The following is a 25,614-nucleotide window of genomic DNA, read 5'->3' on the forward strand; positions in this document are numbered from 1 at the left end:
TAAGAAATTTCATTAAGGTATACTGTTTATCCATATCAGCAGTTCTGGGGCACAGGTAGCCATTAACAAATCACTAAAAATAAGTTACATCCACGTGATATCTCTTGCCATTAATCATAAAGTTATCTGAATCACAGCTCATTGAATATATTCATTGACCTGGGGCAACACCACTCCTATCAGGCAGGCATCATCTCTGCTTCAGTTTTATCTCCAGTTATACCAGATGCTCCATGATTAAAACTTGCTGCTCCTCTCAATACGACTCCCTGCACCTCTGGTCAGTTCTCTCAGTTCATATAGCAAGGATTCTTCTCAAGAACACCATCCTTTTGAATCTTAGCTACTGTACCTTCCTTCCAGTTTGTTTATTCAAGTCCTTCTAAATGCTTCTAGTGAAATATTTTTGCTACTGTTTCTCAGTTGGATTTTTGGTTTGGGGTTTTTTGTTGTTTTTTTGTTTTTTACTGAAGTAAACTTTTCTACCTTAGGAAAAAAAACTCTGCATACCAAAATAAAGCTGTATCACTAGAGAAGATACCTGATTGAACACTTGAACTCCAGCAGTGCAGAAAACAAGAGAAGATGGGCATCTCCTTTTGATAAGCACATGCTAAGATCCCACTAGACTGATGCTTGTGATATGCAGAAGCTGATGCGGTTACATGTCTTCACTGCAAGAACTAACTTCACTGTTACCTATCTAGCTGCATTCAGCATTACAGGAATATACCTATATATACTTTAATACTTTCATCTATTATTCCACACTATTTTGGACTTAGCCCTATCCAGTCTTAACTCAGAACCTAACTCTACCTGCTGTGCACCCACAAATACCTGCTCTAACTCAACTTCCTCCTTCACAAAAATCATCTGACAAATACCATTTTGCTTTTGGCAAATAAAACCTTGCTGCTGCTGGAAAAAAACTACATAAAAAAATCTGTGAACACTACTATAGGACTACATCTTTCTTAAAGATTTCTTCTCAAAAGGTGTCTAAGCTCCAGGTGTCACAGAGCCCTGGCATTGCAACTGATGACACTTACCATGTTAGCATTGATCCACGTTACTGACTTTTGCTTTTGTTTGCTGTATTTCATACCTGTTTATAGCCTGTTGGGTGCAGGAACAATCTGTCATAAATGATGTCTAGTAATAGCACAGTATCCTGTAATATGGATTTAACACTTTTAAAAGTTAACAGTATGTATCAGTAACAAGCAGGTAGCTTTTAATACCGAGTAAAATGATGTAAAAGTTAGCCACAATTCAATTTGTTTATTCAAAAGCCTTCATTATGCTTCAAAAGCAGCATGGCACAGATTAACCACACCAATGCTTTCCTTTTCAGTAAAGAGATTATATTCTAGTGATGTGAGCTCTTTAACTATACCAAGCAGCAAAGTAGCATAATATATAACTGATAGAGCTAATTTTTTGGGATCCTTTAGTACTAATACTTCCCTCAGTTAAAATTCATAAAAATTGGAATCAATCAAAATTAAGAATTGAAATTAGTAAGAACTGTTAGTTTTCCTACTGCCAAGAGAGCCTGTGAACAAAGACAATTGGAGAACCTGCAAGGCAGAATTTGTGAAAATGAAAGGGAGGTGCTCCAGCATTAACAAGGACCAGGGAAAAGCAGTTTAAGAGTCAGAGAGGAAAAAAAATGCCTTTAGACCATGGGCAACACTGGGGCTCTCTGACTTTTAGTGAACAGGCCCCAGCTAACATGGCAGATGCAGAGGTTTCAAGTACTGGTATAGATAATCACCCCATGGGGTGTATTTCTGTGTCTTACCTCAAAATACGGAAAAAAATTAGCAACATCTATCCAAACCTGCCAAATACAAATTTGTAAAGTTCATTAAACTAAAATAACAAGTGATTAATATTTCCAACACATTCTGGGTAAACTGTCAAGGCACAGACTGAGTAATCTCCTTAGTGTCTGTGTTGGGATCGATGCCCAGTATTGCAGACCTTAACCAGAAGTTCATCCTCCCTGTAGTAGCCTTTTTCTGCTTCTTTGTTAATTTTCCTGAGCTATGACAGAAAGCTATCAGTATAATATTATAAGGAATAGACAGCAATACCACCTTCAAGAGTTACCAGTATGTTATCCACAGGAACACATCATCCTCTTCAGAAGCATAGTAGCGACATAAGCTCCAGCAGCAGAGCCATACAAATCTCTCAAAGGTGATGATAGGACAATCACATCCATTTCTTGGCTGTCCTCTACAAAATACATGTGTGCTGCTATGTCTAAGATCTTCCGCAGCTGATACTACCATTTGGATTGTAATGTTTATCTACATAAAAAAGATGTCTTAAAAAAATAACCCATCAACATAAAAATTTGTAAGCGTATGAAGCCTCTAAGAGAAACAATTCCTTTTCCTTATATATTATTGCATATAGTTCACTGATACAGGGACACATCAACATGACAGACCTGACTGCAATGTTCTCATCTAGGCTCAACTCTCACAATTGCATTAAATAGTTTATTATTTTCTCTTCCCACCAATATTCATATTCCTATGCTGCTAGGAATGCACATCAAACTCTGGAGAAGAAAGTAGTCAAAAAAAAAAAATAAAAAAAAGGACTTAAATTAATCCAAATGCAGATCCAAATCCATGTACTCTACCTTGCATTATTATACTTGTCCCAGTCATAACTGAGTGTCTGGATTCAGTTTCTGCCCAAGTCTCAGAAACCTCCATTGCCCTGCAGGCAAAACTTGGTGGGTGTACACATTTTTAGTAAGATGACATACCATATTCATAAAGGGAAGGGAGATGGGTTTACTACACTAATTCTTACTATTAATTTTAAGTTTCTGTTAATAATCATTTAGCTTAACAATTAAGGAAGTCTTAAATATCAAATTAGCTATGATATATAGTTTCTCCTGAACTAATCCTCTGGTAGTTAAGTATTAAGTAACTACAACATAACGAGTAGCTCCAAGCTACTTAATTTCCTAAATGTCAGTGAACAAAGGTGAATGTTTTTCAGCTGACTCATACAAGCAATCTCGCTGGAGATGAAAGCTCTTTAAATACTATTTTTTATTAGCTCATTTATTTTGTGAGTTTACTTGATGAATATCCTTAATTTGAAGTATTCAGTAATTATTCTGGTCAAGGACAGTGCTGCATTCATTCCTACCCTTTAGTCATCAAGAACTATTTTTGCTCTAAGAAAACTTAGATTAAAACAACAATTATTTTTTTTCCAACAGGTAGTGTGTTTGTCCCATAAATTCTCAAAGCAGAATAAATGGATATTAAAATGGTTTAGTGCTACAAGTGCTAATTCTAAATTCAGTTCAAAGTAGGCCCTCAGTTACGGTATTAAAATAAGAGAACAGAACAAAACTTTAGGAAAAAGGAATGTTCTTTTTACTACAACTTGACTGCATCTTTGATTAAGGCAGAGAAGCTCTGCAGCTTCCCACCTTTTTTTTTTTTTTCCCCCCCATATGATTTACAGCATAGGAAGAAAACCTTATTTGCGCCACTGTAAGGTCGAAGCAACAAATGATTTCTCCATTTTCAGCTGAGGCCAGATGTGATACATGACACCAAACAGGGGAGATGCTTGTCTGAGACTTGCAGTCGGGCAGGTAAGCATATACATAGAAAGAAATGTTAAACTGATTAAAATAACTAAAAATCTTTGGTTAATTACTTGTCCTTGCAGTAGCCAAACACTCACGTCTTTTTTGTCTGTGCTCTTTTCATGTCAGCGGGACTATACACAGTCCCAACCTGGTTACTTAAGACCTTGAACAGAACAGTTATGAATGTACCATATAATGGGATAACAGCTAATGCACATAATCCATGAGTAACAAAACAGGCCGAGTAAAGGAGATCTTTCTGTTCTGCCTGTAAGAAACCACAGGGATGCCTTGCGCTGCTTGCTCACCAAGGAGATGCCAGTGCAGTTTTTCTAAGAAAAGATCTTTGGTTCTTAAAAAATTGCACTACTTCAGCAGTAAACTCACAATGAAAAGAAAACGCTCATTTGCATCAGCTTTAAACATCCATGTTCTGGTGCTACAAAGCCTATGGCTGATAAAGTACTCTCTGCTTAGCAATAATTGTAATGAAAATGCAAAGATCTGGCAAGATATTTGCTTCTGAAATACTTCTCTATTACCATGGAGAATTTGGAATATCCACCACTGCACTGGAACAAAATGAAGATAAAGGGGCTTGAATGCTACTATTATTGTTAGGATTTCTTTCTTTTTTTTAAAGGCTCCATGGATTTCAAAGGGATAAGAATTAATCACAGAAATAAATCAAAAACTGCTGCTAGTAACAGAGCAGGAAGACGTGTTAAATAAAAACAATAAATACAAATGACTACACAGTAAAATAAACACACACACATGTAATTAGCATTTGGAAATTAACAGAAAAGTACTCATGGGTGCCATCAGTGACAGAGAAAACTAGAATACAATAGCAAGAAAAACACAGCATCTGTCTTCTAAAGTAAAGGTATGTTACTTTATTTTTAAGTGATCCTCTTGAGTCAAGGTCTGAGTTCTTAGGCAAGGAATTACCTTGCAGTGACTTCACTTTGGGCAACCCGCCCTTGGGGCAAGCATCACTGCACAGACATGCAGTGAGTAAGTACATGGCCTGCCTGACCTTCCTCCCAGGATGATGCTTTGGAGATGTGGACTACAGGATTTGAAGCTAGGGCAAAGGCAGTGGAAAAAAATAAAAATAGACTGAGTGATGATGGTTAGCTGGATGAGAGACTCCACTTCACCTCTCGCCCTAAGGAAGGTGACATACCATCCCACTTTCTCACACCTTGCCCTGACCACTGCTCTCCAGCTCTCCTACATGATGTAACGAAGCTTCTCTGCACTCTGCAAGAGGGACATGGGTGTCCCACCTCCCCTGACAGGGCATTCAATAACCAGAAGCTCTCTGTGACTGGGGAAGATCACTTTGCAATTGGCCAAGTGCTCATCTGCAGTGACCACTGAGCCCTGGCTGTGGATAACCCTGACTTCCCCCAGAGCTGTGGAATCCAGCTGCATTTCTTTATTCCACTCATTCTTGTTATCCCATTATCCACCCAGGCTGCTCTGCATTTGAAACGAGGGAACAGTTGCACTACTAATTAAATCCTTAGATAACTTTCTTATTTTTTGGCAGATTTGTTGCAAGACACAGTTAAAACCTGACTACAACATTTCTGTCTTCAAAATAATAGCTATTAAACACAAAACTTACATTTTTAAAAATGAAGAACATGGTTATCAGTTTGATAAAGAAAACCATAAGTATCTATTAAAAAAAAAGATGTAAGGACAGCTAACAGAATTTTATAGAAAGCTAAAAAATAGATGCTCCGTACAGAGAAGATTCTAAAGAAAGTGTGGTTATTCTGTGGCTCCAGCTATGTCAAGGATACAGTAAGGTGGCCCTTCCCATGCAAAGTAAAGTCCAGCCTTACAGAGGTACACCTTCCCACCCAAAACTGGCATAACAGAAAGGAACCAAATCCTAGGAAATGCCTGGATGCTCCAAACGCATTGAAAGCTTTGATATTAATGTCCAACGCAGGCCACTTTCAGAAAATAAAGCCACTGTCATGATAAAAATTAACACAAACCAGCCTAGCGTAGAATTTACATTCCTCAAAAGAAAGTAAATCCTGGAGATGAGAGACCACCAGACCATCACACCACCATGCCATCATCCCACCAATGTTTTACAAAGCCAGGGAAGCCAGACAAAAACCTATCAGCCTGTAACACAAACACTGTAAGTTAGGCTTAGACTTGAAGTTGTAAATTTTTCTGATAACATTATTAACATTCTGTAAGATACCTAATTCCAGCATACATCAAAATAAAACTAAATTTCAAATGCTTCAGTGCGTGCAAGCTGGCACTTGGTTTGAGTTTAATAACTTAGAAGGAAAACGACTTTTAGGGGACTCAGATGAGAACATGGAGCTGGAAGCTACTGACAGGCATTGACTCTGTAAACCCGTATTTATAAAGTAGTTTTACAAAGGGTGCATCTTTCAAAATACATAAATTAAAGTCACCACATTGAAATTATCCTGCTGTAACTGTCACATCAGTCTATACATAACATCTGTTAAAAGGATTCAAGAGTACCACAACATTACATAAACTTCTGCATTTTAAAAGTTGTGGTGAATCATATAGCTATAACCTATTCTTCTTGACATGATAGGGGGGTGGGGGGAGGAAAAAAAAAAAAAAACACACAACAAACCACACAACCAAAAATCCCAGCAGTTTAGAAAGCACTATCAGCTCCTACAAGAAAAACTGTTCCGCAAAAGAGCAGTTTCCAGAAGAATAAAACAGGAGTCTTGAGAGAGGTTAAGAACAGAGAAATACAACTAATGTTAGTGAAGAGAAGCAAAAAACATGATGACCCACAAGTCTTGGTATCTCTAAAAGCTTTGCATCTATTACACACGTTGGGCTGTTCCTGCTGAATCTAATTCATACAAGATCCATCAACCCCCTTACTGTCCTGCTGTGCACCTCTCCTCTGCAGGCTCCCCTATGCAAAGGAGGCATTCTTAAATGATTTGGAAGATTTGTATGATGTAAAAGCAAATAATTTCCTAAAGCACAACAGAAGCTCAGCTGTTGTCCCACTATCTCGTTAGATAAAAATCAAATCACAGTTTAGAGAAACAAATAAGATGTCAGCATAACAGATCTCAAGAACATGATTAGCAAAAGCATATGCCCAAATTTTATACATTACTCTAGTTTGAAAATGTAATCTTAACAGAGTTGAATTTGATCCAGGTAAAAGAAATACTGCATATTACGTAGGCTTCATTCAAGAGATGCTTAATTACACATTTCAGCATGCTGCAATCATTGCTGGCAGTCACCAAAAACATGGAATTACAAGTGGAACATGACAGTCATTGCCAACTGCATTAGACAGGGTGCCTTACTATTCCCTTATTTATAGGACAAATTTATCATTTCCCCAGATGACACCAATGAAAAAATTCACACATTCACAGAGGGCACATCTCCAGTCTCATTACTTTTCACTATACATTTAGAAACGTCAAGCCCGAGCAACGTCATTTGGCTTAGAACTGGTAATAACTTACCAAACCCCTGGTTTTCAATTCTGGTGTTGCAACACACATGAAAACAAGTGTTGCTAAATCATTCACTATATAGGTGTTACTTTACCTACAACCCAGGGAGAATGGCAGCTTTTCTCTCCAAAAAAACACCGAATGACTTGAAGCATACATTATTATATTCAGATCTTGACAGCTATCACATGGAAATTAATGTTTCTGGCTATATATAGTATATTCTGAAACATACGGCTGTGTTTCAATTGTGCACAACAACAACAACTCCAACTGCCTCATTTCTACATTCTTTTATAGGCATTTTATATGCTCGGTGGGGGGGACAGAAAAGAACTTGGTTAATCATTAAGCTTTTTCCTTCCCATGCTGACTGTCCCAATTAATCAACGTCTGTGGGAATTGCAAAGGAAATCTAATGCACCGCTTCTGTTTCAGAATCCTGTGTTCTATATATCGAACTTCTGATTTTTAAATGAATAAATAACATTTGTTAGGCATTTGTTATATTAAAATACATTTTGAAGTGATGGTGAAAGACAGTATATTTCAGCCTACTAAAAGTAATTCTTCTTTTTGAATACAAGTTTCTTGAATGAAAATTAAAATACCATTAATAAAGTGAATTTCTTCTAAAGAGAAGATTGCCATGTAAACTTGGTTAAACATTTATGAACCCCTGACTACACAGTCTATTTCCTACCCTTCCATCTGCAGGTGAACTTAGGGACCATATGAAGGCAGACCTCTTAGCACCAACCCCCTCTCAAGCATGCGATAAGCCTTTGCTGGTCACAATTCCTGTTCTAGACAGAAACCTGCATCTACTGTGGGGTTCACTACACAAATTTAGCCAAATCCCAAACACAGTGGCTTACTTTAAGCAAGGCACACACAGGTCCCAGTGTGGACACTTGGGGAAGGTGAGTGTCCCGCCCCATGAGAGATGGGCACATTCCCCTCCTCGATTGCTTCTGGAAGACAGCCTCTGGGGGAACCTACTGTCCTTCCCTGAGAGATAATGGAAGCCTCAACAAGTGCCTTATTAGTCTTACAAAACTAAAGTTAGGTGCTCTGAATTCAACCATAAGTGCCAGGTGGATCTGGATAGCCAAATGAAGAAATACCTCAATCATAACGTTACAGTCCGCACATTAGGCAAATACTGAGAGAGGGGAGAAGAGCTTGCAGGCGACTCCAAAACTCATCACCACTTCAACTAAAAGGATTGCTGGTCCTGGCAGCAGTAAAGGAGAATAGCTCAATTCACACTGCCTTTGGTGAAGTCCCTCCCCACAGTGTGCATTTAAACATTTCTCAGGGATTTCCCATTTTATTGAGCGGCCCATTTTATCTTACATAGGAAATACTCTATTTTCCAGTAAATCAGGAGGTGCCATCAGAAGGTCAAATTCTGTTAGCCTTACACTAGCAGTCCTTCTGGTCTCCAAGGAACTAACCAGAGGAGTGAAGGCAACAGGATTGGGGAGCTAGGTCTTTATGCATGCACACTCAAGTTTCTCACCAACTACATTTTCGAAGCCTACATCATCCCCCATAAAGAGCCATTCTTGTTCCCAGGAAATATTACTTCAATATTTTCATTCAGAAAAAAAACGTAAGATTACGTAGGTGGGCATATCAACACAACTCCTCTTCTTTTATTCTCCTAAGTGCAATCAGCTATTAGTAGGTGGAATAGGTGTGAAATGTGTACAGTTTTTAAGCTGTTTACATGCCCCCATCAAAGTAAATAGATGGTTTCTGCATTCTTTTTACCAGCCTAGTAAAGATCGAGTACCTACCCCTTGACTTAAGTCGGATAAAGCAGCTAATTTTTGTCTTTTGGAAACTACGCCCCAACAGAAAGCAGTCAAAATTAATCCTAGATAAAGCTCCCCTTCATTTCTAAATTATAAGAACAATGAGCAATGCATATATTCACAACTTCTAGAGTTTAACTGACTTCTCAACATAGGCTCCTACAAAACTGCTCTCTGTTAAGTTGTCCTGTAGCTCACTTGGCACTATAATTTATCGCTAGTTCTTTTCCTTGGCTTACTGTGCTAACGCTATTGTCTTATATTCCTTTTTACGGAGCTACATCCATGTAAAGTACCTAATTATAGACTGCAGAATGTCTTGATTTCCTTATTTCCTTGGCAAAGGCAAGTTTTTTGTTAGATGTTTAGTGTTTACCCTGTGTCACTTTCAATATAGATTTTAATTTACACAAATAGAAGGTCTTTCTTATTTACTCAGGGCCTCATTTTCTGCTTGGTTATACCAATGTAAATTGTAATTTAATTAAATAAAATATAGTTACAGTGATGGAAAATCAGCATAACTCAAAGAAAAGCCAGTCCACTGTTAGTAATAATTTCTTTTATAAATTCCAGATTCTCCTGCTCATATGTCCTTTGCAGAGCCAAAGCTGTAATAACAATGATACATTTTCATGGAAAAAAAAAAAAAGTAGCATTTTCCTGCTTACACAAAGGGCTTTTTTTTTTTTTTTTTTTTTCAGAGGGAATGTAGCTGGGTTGCATTTATTTTTTTTATTTGTATAGTAGTAGCCACAATTAATAATCATATTATGGTATATTTATAGAGGAGACTGTTTGCACATGAGAGACCTCAAGGCATCAAAAAAGCACATGCGTTTTTTTAGCACTGAATCTCAGAATGAAACGTTGTCTTTCTCCATCAGTTTTGGGCAGCTTTGCTGCATCAAAAAAAAAAAAAGTATTTCAATGTCTGTTTCAAAACCATATACATATAGGGTGATCAAGGAACAAGAGAAAGAGTATTTAGAACACCACAATAGCACTGTTTTGGATGAAGTTTGGTCTTAATTATTTACACTATACCATTAGGAGTATGGCTTTGCAATTATTTTTAATATATTCATTTCTATGAAAAACAACTACAATATCTCAATTTAATGACCGGGAATTGAAAAAAATATATCCCTGCTCAGCAGCAAGAACATCCTGTGAATTTCCAGCTGTCATGAGCAGGAGAACATTACTGCCATCATTTACAAAGCATGAATCTTTCTTAAGGCCTTCTAATGAAAATGCTGGTTTAAGACTTTGCTTTAAATAGATGGAGGAAAAAAGGTCTTGCTTCTACTCCCTTCTCCTCAGCCCTGCCCTGATAGATGGTGTTCCTCATGGGTGTAACAGATCCGACAGACTTGGAACAACCACTATGTCTGGTGACAATGATTTATTTCTGCAAGCAGTTTTAAAGCTCAGACATACCAGTTTTAGATAGCAGCAACCACTTAATTTCTACAATAAATAACAAATGCTAAGAAGAACTGGACTTTTCTCAGATTAAGAGTCTGTGGGACTCACTCTTCCCTTACAAGCTCCCTTATATGTCCCTGTCCTGTGATGGCTTGGCATCCTCTTCTGTCAAACTCCAGACGGACTTAGGCACTACCTCTACGGAGGACAAGGTATTATTGATATGTATCATATACACATGATTATGTACACACACACACACACATCACAAACCACCTGAGGAACACAGAGACACAAAATGGCAACACAGGAGGAGAGCTAGGACTGAGGCTGGTTATGCACAGGGGCAGCCACATGCTTTTAAGGCTTCTTAGTCCAATTTTTAGAATTACTTTCAGCAATGCATCAGAATTTTTCTATTAGGAGATAAGAATTGAAGGTCAGACAGCATGACAAAAATCCCTGAGGACACATTATTGTTCATTTGTTACAGAAACCTAAAAGGAGGGCTTAACTCCAGCCTTTGGCGTCCTACTGAGCATGAGTATTGAATTTATACAACTCCTTTCAAACACTGTAAAATGTATTAAAATAAACATATTCATGTAGTCGTCTTCCTCTCCCCTTACTCCTCTCACACACAAACTCAAAACAGTACCAAGCAGAAAAAACCCAACAACAATAAGAGACACCTTTATCAGCCTCAGCCATCTGTGTTCCTTTAGTCTGATCCAAGTATTTTGGCAGGCATGTGCACAGCTTGCTCCTACCCAATATCATCCTGCTCTGCAAGAAAGAGTCCACTCCCACTTCCTCCCCTCTCCACCGGCACGCGGGTCAAGCAGCGTTCTCGGTCTGTCTGTTGCAGGACTTGAAATAATAAAGTATCAGTGCTTAGGTTTAATTAATTACAATCTCAACCCGATCACTTAACCTTATTCTGAGTAACTGCAACCCCACTTGATAACACGGCATGGAGAAATAAACAGATGATAAAAACCCATGCAACTTTCAGTGCTGACCATAGGAATTATTTGGAGTTAAGAAATTTATACGTAAAAATAAAATAAAACAAGCTGACTTCTCTTAAGCTAAAAACGCAGGAGTTAAGAGTGCTGTTGGAGAGAGAAAACGGTGGAAAGAAAAACTCTACTTCATATAAGATCAGCACTGCTATAAATCAGTTTCCAGACAATCTGACATGACCCTACTGGGGTTAAAATCTGGATTTTCATTGATTTATTCACTGAAATCATAAAGGTTCAAATTCTTTTCTCAAAGCAGACAGGCATAAAAACTTTATTAAGCAACTTTCAAAGGGAATAGAATCATGCTCAGAAAAAAAAAGTAATTCAAATACACACAAACAAAAATGCAAGTCTCCAAAGAGTAGGAGTGCAATAAACTACTGAGTTCACCTTCTGTTTCTAAACAGCTTTGTAATTGCAGCATGTCTTTATACTTCAGACAGCATGATATTTTGATGGATTAAAAAGATTTGTTATTTTGAAAAGAATAAAGAATGTAGAATGGGAAAAAGCACCAGGAAACCTGAAGTGCAATATGATAGAAGAAAACCCCTATGGAAAATACAAGCTTTAAGCAGATATACTACAGATGTGTACCATAGCTCAGGCATCTTATTTATTCCTCTGAACTATTTTCAGTAGAGTTCTCTTAATTTATCAGAAAATGATGCAAAAAGGAGTTGACATGAAAAGCCCTCAACTCAGTTTTCTCTCTAGCACTCCAAGGAACAATTTATCTCCTAGTATACTGCAAGGGAAACATAATCACATATCTCCCCATACACAGTGCCTGCAGCAAACCTGCACCTCTAGCTTAAAGCTTTAAGTAGTGCTTTTTCTAGCTTAATATACATATATGCTCCATGATGTGAACGTGGCTTCTTCTCTCCTTAGCTGCTTCAGGATGCTACACATATAATTCTTGTTTTGATAGCCAATTACTATTGTTGATTTTATTTCAGTACTACCTGTTGTTGGATGCTATTTAAATTAATTTGGTCCAAGCAGGATATAAATTCTGAACATAGCTTAAAAAGATGACTACCAACTTGGGTAGGTGAAATATCACATACCCATTCTTAGAATTAATAGTCTTCTCCTGGATTATATTTTCAGGAAATGTTGCAGCTACCAAAAATAAATTTTTTGCCCAAAACCCCAAAGAGGACTAAGATATGAAGTGCTTGCTTAAAATTCTAAGTTAGTATTTTACTCATATTCTGGACAAAAACACATTTTAAAAGGGTTTCAAAAACATTAAAATTGAATGTAACTCCAAAGGAATCCTTAAGGAAAATAAATAAACTATTTTATAACTAAAACTAACACACACTAGCATAACTCACTGGGTGAAAAGTTATCTTTTGTTCATTGTTCGCTTCATAGTAGATGTTAAGCTCACATCAGCGGCAATACCAGAGCAGAGCTATGAATCAGCCCTGAGAGGCTTCACATCTGAGATCTGGCAGCAAGCTGCTGGCAGGACTGCAGACCCTGCTCCCAAAGGCAGGACGTGCCCATGGGTGTTGCAGTGCTGGTCAAGTTCCGTTCTCCAGGAGAGGGAACAGGCATGGATCACGAAGCTATGATGGAGACCTCCAAAAGCAGTCACTCTCATAGAACAGCTCGTAAATCCACTCTTCATTCCCATCAGTGTCCATTATGCTCTGTACTAATAAGCTGCCCCATAAAAAGATATATACAACTAAGGGCCTGGAAATCAATCAAAAGTTACTTGTAAGGCACAAAGTTTCCATCATACCAGTTTTATCAGTGCAGAACTAAAAAACAAGTAGATGACATGCAAGTAGACTCAGGGCATGGCAGGCTGCGCACCCCGGTACAGCTCCAGTACAAAATCCCAGCTCTCAGGTGAGGCAGGAGCACCCGACCTCTTACCATGATGCAGCAGAGGCCCAGAAGACACCTACCAATATCAACCCTTGAAATAACAGCTTTAGTGTTCTCTTATGCCCTTATTAAAACAGCCAACTGCAACGCAGCACAGGCACGTGTGCCACACCAAGCACAAAACATGATGACTTTGCTCTGAACCTTCCATCACCTACCTTGTTTCTCCCATGATACCTGTGATACAAGTGTGTCCTTATTTCCCTTCTGAATCTCCTAAAAACTAACACAAACAGTCACACTGCCATGCTTCCTTGCCTTTTACACACTTGTTTGCTTGTAATGGCAAGTTGGGGCATGACTCCTGCTTAGAAGCAGTCCAGATAGGTACCTGATAAGAAATTAAAACAGTACAGGCAGATCCTATAGATGAAACTACAGAGTTGCTTGATGCAGTTTGGTTGTTTTCCAAGCACATCCAAGTGAGGGGCTGGAGAGATAATTATTTTGACAAGTGCATGTACATGCGTATTTAGAAGAGCCACGAGGCTGGAAAATGCAGATACATGAAACCAAGAAATTTACAATTTTGTGTTAACACTGAGGATACTTCACATACTGGCCACGTGGCACATCTCAAAGCTATTCCCATTTGTTTCACTTGAAAATGTATGGGAAAAATCCTTTCCTTGTGTTTCAGCTCTATTAGAGGATCCACATCAATGTCATGGGGCCCTTAGGAGTTACCTTCCCTCACCTGGCCACTGCAAGGAACACAAACTTGGCCAGGGGATGTCACCTCCAGGCCGCAAAGTAGAGGGGGAAGGTGATGCACTATGAAAAGATGCTCTTATCCAAAAGGAGTCCCCAAAGCTCCTTCCATCTAAGCCTCAGAGGCTGCTGAACGTTTTCACCACGACCACACCTTTCCGTCTGTAGAGCTGGATGTCTGGATGGCTGCGTTAAATATAGTAGAACCATTATATGCTAATTGAAGATCGTTATATCAATACAAGCAACAGCCTATTAACAGTGTGTATGTGCAGAATATGAAATGCTGATGCAAAGGCTTGTTTTCATTACTTTTTGCATAGCTGTTGGCACATAAATTACCACTTCATAATAGGCTCTTTGAAATTCTCTTGCATTAACTAATGCGACTATATGTATTTTTACAGTGCAATCATAGCTATCAGTTTCCATCTGTTCTACTGTCTTTTTGGTATGTTACTGCTCTCAGGAAGTAAACAAAAATAGATCACTACAAACACAAACCTGGGTGACAGTCTAGACTAAGTGTCTAATTAAAAATAAGATTTATGAGAATAGAAAGAAACATCGTAGTAAAACAAAGACAGAGTTCTCTAACATATCTGGTATTATTCTTGGCAAAGTGAAGTAAGGCTATAAATTTACTGAAACAAATCAGTATGGTACTGATGTACCACACTGATCTGGCATCACTTTTCTTGACTACAAAAATATGTTAGGAAAACTCTTTGTTTCACTTCAATTTTAGTCACCATAAATTTATTTTCTAATTAAAACCCAAGAGTATTAGGGCTTGTCTACACACAGGTTTTGCACAGACACAATTACATGGGTAAGAAACCAAACTGACTTAACAGTAATGCTACTCCCTAGTCTAGACACAGTTAAAACAAACTATACCAGTAGAACTATGTCATGCTAAGAGGTTGCTTTGATATAAATTAAATGGGCACCTTGTTATTGGAGGGGTGGGAAGTGGCTCTTCGAGTGGTGGTTCAACAAAATCCAACCTCTAAAAAGACTCAGAAGAGACCATGGAAATGTCTGGAGTCTCCTTCATCAGTCAAAAGGGTACATACTCTGATGAGATGTAGTCTCGAGGTTCAAGATATGCACAGGAGATGGGAAAAGACAACAGCAAAGATTTAGGAGCCAATGACAACGTGGTCCTACCCCAGTAAAGCCAGTGGTGACAGCTGGAGACACCAAGAGGGCAAGCAGGCTTTGATGACCAACTTCTGCAGTTCTCCTAAATGAACAGCCACCAACTGCTTTACCTAACACTAACACGTGGAAAGAAACCTGTACTCCAGCAGCTCTGGGGTGTATCATTTTACATGGAAAAAGGACTCGCTTATTAACATCAATAGAACCCAAGAATCATTTAGAGATTTGTATGAAGAATTTAACACTTAGCAAAAACAAGCACATGAAAATTTTGCTCTGGTTTTTGGCTATTATTTCTAGTGTTTGCATTAGAGACACATGAAAAATAATATTTTCCATAATAAAGAATGTTGTTTTTAAAGTCTAGTGATTTTTAACATAAAAATTATGAAGTGACCTCACATGCAAAAATGCCCAGAGGCTGCTAAAATAGCAAAGAAATGAGAAATTCTAGATATTAAGAAAATGTAGCAAGGCAGAATCATTAAAGAAATTGGAGAGGATGAAAAAAGGACAACTTTGAACATAAACCCACAAAAGGGTTTGGAACAGTTTTCAACATAAGGCACATTCATCTCCCACTCTAGCTCAAGGAGAGCTTTGAGATCTCTTTTCAAATCAGTGCACATGACAGCAATAACTTAAATAATTACAGGTTTCTCAGAATCAGCAATATCAGCACTAGGAAGAAAAAAACTGGCTTTGGAGCTGAGACAAGACAGCAGATTTTAATTGTTTATTCAAATGTTTCATAAGTAGTTTCCTTTGTCAAGCAACAATTAATGTGCCGTGTATCATTAAAGAATAAAACAATTTATAAATAGTATGAATACAAGGAGTACCCCATTGTTCTTATTTGTACTGGTAAATACAAGACATGCAGATAAGACTTCTCTGAAGCAGGTTTCAAATTCCCTTATTAAATTTAAAGCCCTTCACCGTTAGCCAGCTTGGTTAGGAAAGTAACACCTTCAATGCTTTGTCCCACCAGTCCACCCCTCTCCTCCTCTCAAAGGGATGTTAGGTCTGTCCCCACATCCCTGAAGCGGTACCCAGCCCAAACAGCACAAGGGATGCATCGTGCTCCTATGGCTCAGGCAGCCTCTCCTGCAATGTATTCTGTCATTCCTGCTTAGCAGCATCTTCCCTTCCTTAGTCCGGGTTTCTGGAGCTCTGCACCAGATCTGTGCAATGGAGAAGGCAGTCTTTGCGTACCTCCATCTCACTCCTAGGTCCAGCGAGGACCTGCAGAGTGTAGGAGTGACACATAGCTAGCTAAGCTACCAGACCTAGGCTAGGCTGAGTCAAAAAGCTCCACATTAACTAGTTACATCTTGTGATCATGGTTTTATGGCCATGGCAGCAGTTCCCACTGAGCCAAGGTGAAGTGTCCTATGATTTTCTTTCCAGGAGGAGAGGACCATTCATTCTGCCTGTCTTTATTAATTTCCAGATCTTTACTATGCGAGCAGTAAGCATTGTCTAAAATCCTTGTATCTTGCCTGATTAAGGAAAGAACACTTTTTTCCCTAGACTATGGATTTGGGAGATAAAAGTCCCCCCAGCTTGGAAGTCCAAGCTTCCCTCCCAGTAGAGGTAGTCATGAAATATAGCACAAGAAGAAGCTATGAATGTACAAATGCAAAAGAAAACTCAATGCCTCATGTTTCCCTGTCTGAAAATGAAGACAATAACTCCTCTTCTGAGAGCATTTTAACATCCACAGGTAAAAAGTGCTAGTAGGATCCCTGACCTGCCTCTCCAAGTATTTCCATTTTCAAATCAATACCATCACTAAATCTTTCCTCATTTATACCCTTCTCTCCCTTCCTTGGAAACTATGAATCTACTTAAAGTATATAAAAGATGATTAACTGAACGAGCAGTTCACCTCCCAAACAAACCTCATTTGTCAAACATAATATATATGTTAGCACTACTGATATCTAGCAAATCCACTGCTCCTTTCAAGGAAGCCATCCATTGAAGGGTTAAACATGCAAACTAGAGATCCCTTCTAATTCCATTTAATCCCTAGTAACAGCACAGAAGATGAGGTATTGTCCCTGGGTTCCTATTATTATTGCCAGCCGAGAATCAGGGTACAACATACGACCACCCAAAATATACCACAGCATACAATCATTGTTTTGAGAGGGAGGACTGAATAAAAGTCACATGGTTTTCAAGTGATGCCAATATGCATTAGTCATTCTGTATTAAATATAAAATCATGACGGTGAAACTCTCAGCCCTGCCTTAAGACATTAAAAGAGACAAGAGAAAGGAGCTAAACAATTGCTGAGGTTTTTCTCTCAGAAGAAATACATAAAGAGGTGCAAAATGCCAAACAGAAGGGCTGCTGCCTTCAAGGACACCTACATTATTTTTTTTCTTATCTGAGAACAGTGCAACACCTAATGACTAATACAAGAGGGAAAAAACAAAGACTGATCACAGAACAAGTTCACACAAATGTCAAATCATCTGGCTTGTCACTGCAGATTACACAGAAACAGGCTAAAAGTCCAAAGTGTAAAAAAAAAAAAAAAGCTTTCAAATTCTGTAATGACTTCCCAAATCACACGAGTTAGCTATAAAATACAATGGAAGAAAAACTTGGGTTTTCTTTTTCAAAGAATTTGGTACTTTAAGCATAAACCTCACAACTTGCACTTTTCAGACTCTCCCCAGGTTCATGGACATTCACTGTCCCTCATCAGTGTTCCAATTATACCACCACTCAAACCATCACCTTAAAAGACAGGACTAGAATAAAACATTAAACCTTCTGAACTTAATACACAAAGACTTTAACATGAGTGTGCTTTGATGTGTGTTTCCAAAGATAAGAGATAGTGTTCACTTACTCAGGTACTGGCTGGTTTGTTTTTTTTTTTTTTTAATGAAAGAAGATTGGCAGCAAACTCTAAGACCAAAATGTGTGCACTGCATACATCAAACTGAAACCAAGAAGAATTGCCATCCAAAAGAAACATGAAAAAAAGCACTCACTGACAGTCAGCTTGCACAAAGAATGTCACTGCAGTAATTCTTGTTCAAGTGTGGGACAACAAAAGCCATTCCAGAGAAATTTAATCAGTCAAGAGAAAGACTGCATATGGTTATGGTTTTTAAAGTTGATAGCTGATTATAATTTGTAATATATTTCTAAAGAAGCACAGTAAGCTAATTATATTTAGGACAAGAAGCATTTTAGAGCTATAAAGATACAACCAGTAATATGAAATCCTAGCTCCCAACTATTACTTTCAATGTTCATTATAGAACAAAACATTTGCTTTTGATTTCAAGATTGGTTTGTATTCAACAATGTAAAATTTGTTTAAAATTTCAATGCTTGTTCTCTTCCCCGCTCACCAAATATTCGTATTAAATACTTTCCCAACATGTGAGACTACTGCAACCATAGGGTCTCCTATGAGTCCTTCTCCAGTCAGGAAACAATTTGGTCATACGAGCGGACTCAAAGTTAAAGGATTGAGATCCAAATATCCACTGACAAAGGCTTAACCCTCAAAACAACTGTCCATCTAGAAAAAATATGATGTAATAATAATTTTTAAAAAAGATTAAGCCTCTATCTTTTACAAATTACTAGCAGGGGTACAAAGACCAATATAACAGGGATCTTCCCATAAAAATAGCATGAATTATTAAGCCAGCAACACTACTAGAACAGGTCATTTTCCAATACCCTACTGCTCTTCACAACAGGATAATCAACAGCACTTCGCATATACACCAAGATGAGCTCTCTCATACATGTTAAGAATCTTTGAGTCTGAACAGTGCTCAAACTCCCTGCCTGACAATTATTTCGTGGAGCATCAGTCACTGCCAATAGAGTGAGGTTATATACCTAACACATCATACTTAAACTATAGCAGAACAACAACAAAAGTGGCTATGAAGCAAAAAAAAAATTACATCTGCCAAGTAAGAATTAGAAATACCACATCTGCTAAAATCAAAAAAGAAAAAACCCAAACCACTACAGTATCCACTAAGACATAATTCCCAAGAAGAATTATAGCTGGGGGTAATGCATGGGATACATAAGGTTATGCAATATTGAGGTAATATGTTCAGCGGGCGAGGGAAGTGGTTGAACCACTACATGCTACCAGCATCCCTTGCTGGTTGATCCAGTTAGAAGCGCCAGCCCCAAACTTCCAGGAACAGCAAGTTAAATGGCTCACAGTGAAGTGCAGAAGGCAGCTCCAGAAGATGGTGCAACTTAAAACAAACACAACGCTCCCTTTCACACCAGGCTGCTCAGTATTCCTGAAGACGACAGCAAGAATGGTGTGAACAATCAGCTCTGAGGCTCAGTTACCAGACAGAGCAAATTTGGATGTTTCAAACCTGTTTTCCACGTAGTCAGGCTAGTCATGCAGAGAACGTTTACAGACCTCCAGTCAAGCCAAATGCTTCTGTGATATGGAAGGTTGCCAGCTAAAATGCTACACTTTTATCGTCTGTCACATATCAGTGAGAATAAAGAAGTAACCTAAATTGGAGATGCATGAGGAGACCTGTCTGAGGGACTTAACCATGCAGGGACACCAAGCACATCCAAGACTTGAGACACAAGATGAGCTGTTCAGAGAGCAATCCCTTTCTGGCCAGTTCTCAGACAAATACTGACATGATGACTGTAGTGAAAGAAGTTCAGTTATATTTCACACAGGAATAAAAAGACTTAAAATAATTAATGAGTACTAAAATGAGAAGACATGCAAAACTCAAAAATGCTGCTGATGAAAGCTTTTAGCACTTGAAGTATGTAGTACCTATAATTTATTTGGCCAACATCGTGCCTACAATAGCCAAATTTAAGCACAAATTTCTCTCAAATTTCTAGAGGTGGCTTTGAGGAAAACAGTTAGAGCTATACTAACTGAAAGGTTATGTTCAACTAATGAATCAGCAGAATTCTGTACAGCAGATCTGAATTAGCTTTCAGGTCTTCTGCAGTGCACTATTACCTGTACAACAGCTAACAACAAATGCACAGAATGCCTCGTATAGAAAGCAAACAGGTAAATAATTACTGAGTAAAAGCTTTACCTCTGCTCGTTGTGTGCGGGGCAAAACAGATGACTTTTCAATGGCATAAACATCCACCAAGTAGAGACGTGCTCCTTGCTCCCTGTCCAAAATGGCAGCAGTCTGGATGACACCAGTATGGCGCCCGATGGTGAAGAGGCGCCCGAGACTCTTATCTTCACATCGGACAGACACGATGTAATATTCCACCTGAGCTTCAGAGCCCCGCGGACTCGCTGCTTCAATAGATATCACGTTTGTCCCAATAGGTTCACCTTCTTTTAAGATGGTTATGTATTTCGGCTGAGTGAAAACAGGCCCATCAATCCCTTGCAGAATTATAGTCATCTCGGTGGTGGATTTTCTCCTTTCAGGGCCAAGATCTGTGGCAGAAACTATGAGATTGTATACAAGCTGAGAAGGCACCAAAGCTGATGCTACTCTTAAATCTCCGCTATAGCGATCCACAATGAAGGTTTCGGTATCTCCATTAACTATTTCATATTCCACTTCTCCGTTGGCTCCCTCATCAGGATCTGCAGCAATAATTGTTGTTAGGATCGAGCCAATCACAACCGAGGGGTCAGCTGCGAGAGCATTTTGCGATATGAACACAGGAACATTGTCATTTTGATCCGTCACCAAAATGGTCACATTTTTCAAAGCAAATCGTCTGGACTCCACAGGAACAGCCTGATCGGTGGCTTTGACTGTTAACTCAAAGAGATTAGCAAACTCACGGTCTATTTCAGCATTGGTAAATATTGTACCTCTCACTTCATCTATACGGAAATGATTACCCCTTGGCATCTGTTGAATGATTGCATAGGTTAGCTGCCCATTAATATCTGCATCTGGATCCTGAGCAGTCACAGAAACAACAGAGCTACCAACAGGAACGTTCTCAACAATAGATTTAAAGATGTCCCCTGGAGGAAAATGAGGAGGGTTGTCATTAAAATCCCTAACATGTATTACCACTGACATTGTAGATGACCGTGGTGGCCTTCCTTGGTCTTTTGCTGTTATATTTAGCTTATACAGAGATTGTGTTTCAAAATCCAGTTTCTTTGCAAGAAAAATACTACCAGTGTTGGGACTGATGCTAAAGGTCCCGTGATTGTTTGTCCCTGTAATGCTATAGTGGAGGTCAGCATTGTCACCTGAATCAGAATCAGTGGCAGTGACAGAGGACACAAGTTCACCAACTCTCATATTTTCCAAGACATCCACTAACAATGTTGATTTAGGGAAGGAAGGACTGTTGTCATTTTCATCCAATACATCAATGCTCAACATGCAAGATGAACTTAGGGCAACTGCTCCAGAGTCTACTGCTTGGATGACAAGCGAATACGACGCAGTAGCTTCATGATCTAGTTTGCCTACTAAAGTCACTTGTCCTGTGCTACTATCTATTGCAAACTGGTTTTCTTCATTTCCTTTGATGACAGAGTAGTGAATCAATCCATTAGCCCCTTCATCAACATCTGAGGCAGAAACTCTCAGAACCTGTGTCAGATTTGCTGCCAATTCTGATATAGTAGCTTGGTAAAGATCTTTCAGAAATTTGGGGGCATTATCATTGATGTCTTTCATGTAGATTTGTACAGTTGCCTGATCCTTTAGAGGCTTTGGCAACCCTTGATCTGTTGCTATTACTGTGAGACTAAATACTGCAGCTCCCCTTTGTCTCATAAGAGCTTCTCTGTCAAACTGATGAGTGCTTCTTATTTCCCCAGTTACCGTGTTCAGCTCAAAATCTGGCTGCATATGCTCAAATGAATACCTGACTTCACCATTTGGCCCAAAGTCTTTATCTACAGCATTTATTTTACCTACATACGATCCACCTCTCTGCTCCTCTTCAAAATAAAATACATAGTTGGTACTGTTGAACAGGGGCCTATTATCATTTACATCCTCCAGAATTACGGTAACATTCACAGTAGCATTCAGCGGTTCAACTGCTCTATCAGAGGCAACAACCAGTAAAATATATCTTTCCTGAAGTTCACGGTCTAGTTCACTCTTTATATACAGCTGACCATCTGGGAATATGCCAAAGGCATCCCCAGTATTCCCTTCAATTATGCTATAAGCTATTTCACCGTTCACTCCCGAGTCTTTGTCGGAAGCCTGCACCTTAAAGAATCTGGAATTCACAGGCTCTGACTCCAAGATAGTAATTTCATAGGAAAGCTGGTCAAATACAGGCGGGTTATCATTTACATCATGGACAGAGACAGTCAGTATGAAGTTAGAGGACAGCTGTGGCACTCCCATATCCGAGGCCAGGATTTCAACCTGGTACGACCCAGCATTTATGTCAAGGGGCCCTATTAAACTTATGGCACCTGTTTGTTCATTGATTGAAAACAAGCCCTTTGGGTTTTGCTTAAGGCTGTAAAGGACCACACCATTAACACCTTCATCAGGATCAAGAGCTTTGGCCTGGAATATGGTATGCCCAGCTTTCCAGTTTTCAACCACATTTACACTTTCCACTGCATGAATAAAGTGTGGAGAATTGTCATTCAAATCTTTGACAGTTATATTCACCATAGTGTCTCCAGTTATCGCCCCACCACTAGCAACCACCTTCAGCTGGTAAAATGCTTGCTCCTCCCTGTCAATAATACTGGCCGTGGTGATCTGCCCCGTCACTCTGTTGATGGCAAACATGCCCCTTTGGTCACCTGTTGTGATAAGGTAACTGATGTTGGTGTTGAGGTCCATGGTGGAAGCATAAACAGTACCTACATGGTAACCTAAGGCAACATTTTCAAAGACAACAAAACTGTACATGCCCTGGCTGAAAACAGGTGGATTGTCCTGGGTATCCAGGACAGTGATGGTGACAATGGCTTGGTTCTGTGACTGAAGATGGCCACCATCAGTGGCCACGATCTGCAACTGGTAAGCAGTTTTCTCCTCCCTGTCAAGGGCTATTTTTGTTGTAATGACCCCTGTCTGGCCATGGACCTGAAACCTGGAGGTGTCTCCAGCTGAGATGCTGTACTTGACTGTCCCATTGGGTCCCAGGTCAGGGTCTGTTGCAGACACTGTGGTCACATAGGTTCCGGCTGGCTCATTCTCTTGGATATGGGCAAAATACTGAACAGGGTAAAACACAGGACTATTGTCATTCACATCAAGGAGACTCACGTTAACTCGGGCTATTGAAGAAAGAGGAGGAGAGCCTAAATCAGTGGCCAGGACCTGCAAGGAGAAGTGAGCCTGCTCCTCCCGGTCCAGCTGCAAGATGGTGCTGAGCTTGCCTGACACGGGATCCAAGCGAAAGATCCGGCGAGGGGTCACCGAGGAAGGACCAACCACTGCCAGCGCTGGCTCAGCTTCCTGCAAGGAGAAGCGGACAGTCCCATTGTCCCCCAGGTCCCCATCTGTGGCACTCAGGACCAGCAGCTCAGTTCCTGATGGGGAGTTTTCAGCCAGGGACACCTGGTAGCCCTCAGGTTGACTGAAGCGAGGTTTGTTGTCATTGACATCCAGGATGGTCACCACCAGCTGTGCATAGGAGAATTTGGGCTGCACCCCCTGGTCACGGGCACTGATGTTGAGCACCACCTGAGAAGCAGTCTCGCGGTCCAGCCCGCTGGAGATAGACGTGCCTGCAGCATGCCCGGCGGTGCCACCCTCGGGGCCAGCTGTAGTGACCAGCCCGCTGTGCTCACTGATGCGAAACCAACCAAGCTCGTTGCCCGAGACGATGCTGTATTTGAGGTTGGCATTGAGGCCCGAGTCACGGTCCGTGGCACTCAGGCCCCGCACATAGCTGCCCAGGGGCACCTCCTCACTGATGTTCACCCTGTAGACCGACTGGCCAAAGACCGGGGGGTGGTCGTTAATGTCATTCACAAAGATCACCAGGCTAGCTACTGACGAGCGGCTCACGGGAGCCACCACCGTCCCATCGGGGGAAAGAGCAGGTGTAGGGGAGCCCGGGGGCAGTGGTGGGGCCCCATAGTTATCCGCCACCGCCACCGTAAGGTTATAGGCTGGGATGCGCTCCCGGTCCAACGCAGCTGCTACTTTTATAAGGCTGAGATTGGGTACCTTACTGCTGTGCACCTCAAAGTGCCGCTGCTCGTTTCCCGCCAGGATCGACACAGAGATGTTGCCGTTGGCCGCGGGGGAGTCGGCATCGCTCACCGTCAGCAGGGCCACCACCGTGCCAGGGGCCGCATTCTCATCCACCGAGGCAAAGCGGGAGGTGGCTGGGAAATAGCGAAACTTCACACGGGGCTCATTGTCATTGACATCGAGCAGGCGGATGAGGGCCTCAGCCCGGCCGCTCAGCGCCGGCACCCCTCGGTCCATGGCCTGCACCGTCAGCGAGTACTGCTGCCGCATCTCATAGTCCAAGTGCTCCCGGATGCGGATCACCCCGCTCTCAGGGTCCACCTCAAACGGGAGGCTGCCAGCCCCCTCCCCACCACCGCCACCATCACCTCCTTCCAGGCGGTAGCGGATGTCAGCATTGGTGCCTTCATCAGCATCAGCTGCGGCCACCTGGAGAACGCTGGCCCCAACAGGCGCATCCTCAGGCACTCGTGCCTGGTAAAGAGTCTGGCTGAAGATGGGTGGGTTGTCATTGATGTCCTGGACGGTGACATTGACCTGAAGGTACCCCCGCCGACGGGGCTCGCCCTTGTCCTCCACTTGCACCAAGAGCTGGTAGGTGGGGGTGGCCTCCCGGTCCAGCCCACCCCGAGAAACCAGGTGCAAGAAAGCTCCTTCACCGCTGGGGTTGAGGGTGATGTTGAGACGGAAGCGCCCCTCCTCGTTGCCGGCCACAATGCGATATGAGCCGTGGTCCACACCGTTAGTGCCACTGTCGGCGTCGGTGGCCGTGTCCAGGATGAGCTGGCGCCCGCTACCCGTGTCCTCCTTGAAAGTCACCACGATGGAGGGGTCGGGAAAGACGGGCGCATTGTCGTTGAGGTCGAGCACCAGGACCCGCACCTCGCTGGGGTAGGTGGGCTGGCTGGAGAGCACCACCAGGTCCACCACGTCGCTGGCCAGGCTCTCGCGGTCGATGGTGGCGCGGGTGTGCAGGGCGCCCGAGGTGGCGTTGATGGAGAAGAGGGCGTGCTGCTCGCTCAGGCGGTAGGTGAAGCCGGGGCGGGTGGCGATGGTGCCCACCCAGGTGCCGGGCGGCTGCTCCTCCATCACCTGGAAGACCTGGCGGGGCTCCGCGGCGGCGCCCAGCGGCGGCGGCAGCAGCAACAGCAGCAGCAGCGACAGCGGCGGGGCCCCGCGGACGGCGGGGGGGCGGCCCATGGCGCCCC

At 41.1% G+C, this 25,614-nt stretch overlaps 1 protein-coding gene across 1 annotated transcript in view; it reads right to left on the reverse strand.

Moving 5' to 3' along the window:
* Positions 1-25,606, reverse strand: part of FAT4 (FAT atypical cadherin 4) — a 150,327-nt gene extending 124,721 nt beyond the window's left edge. Inside the window, exon 1 of the mRNA XM_026847875.1 lies at positions 20,324-25,606. Coding sequence (XP_026703676.1) covers positions 20,324-25,606 — 5,283 coding nt within the window. The remainder of the gene's footprint in view (positions 1-20,323) is intronic.
* Between the last annotated feature and the right edge of the window lie 8 nt (positions 25,607-25,614).

Source organism: Athene cunicularia, assembly GCF_003259725.1.
Source record: "Athene cunicularia isolate RWA chromosome 4 unlocalized genomic scaffold, athCun1 chr4_part2, whole genome shotgun sequence".
Classification (NCBI taxonomy): domain Eukaryota; kingdom Metazoa; phylum Chordata; class Aves; order Strigiformes; family Strigidae; genus Athene; species Athene cunicularia.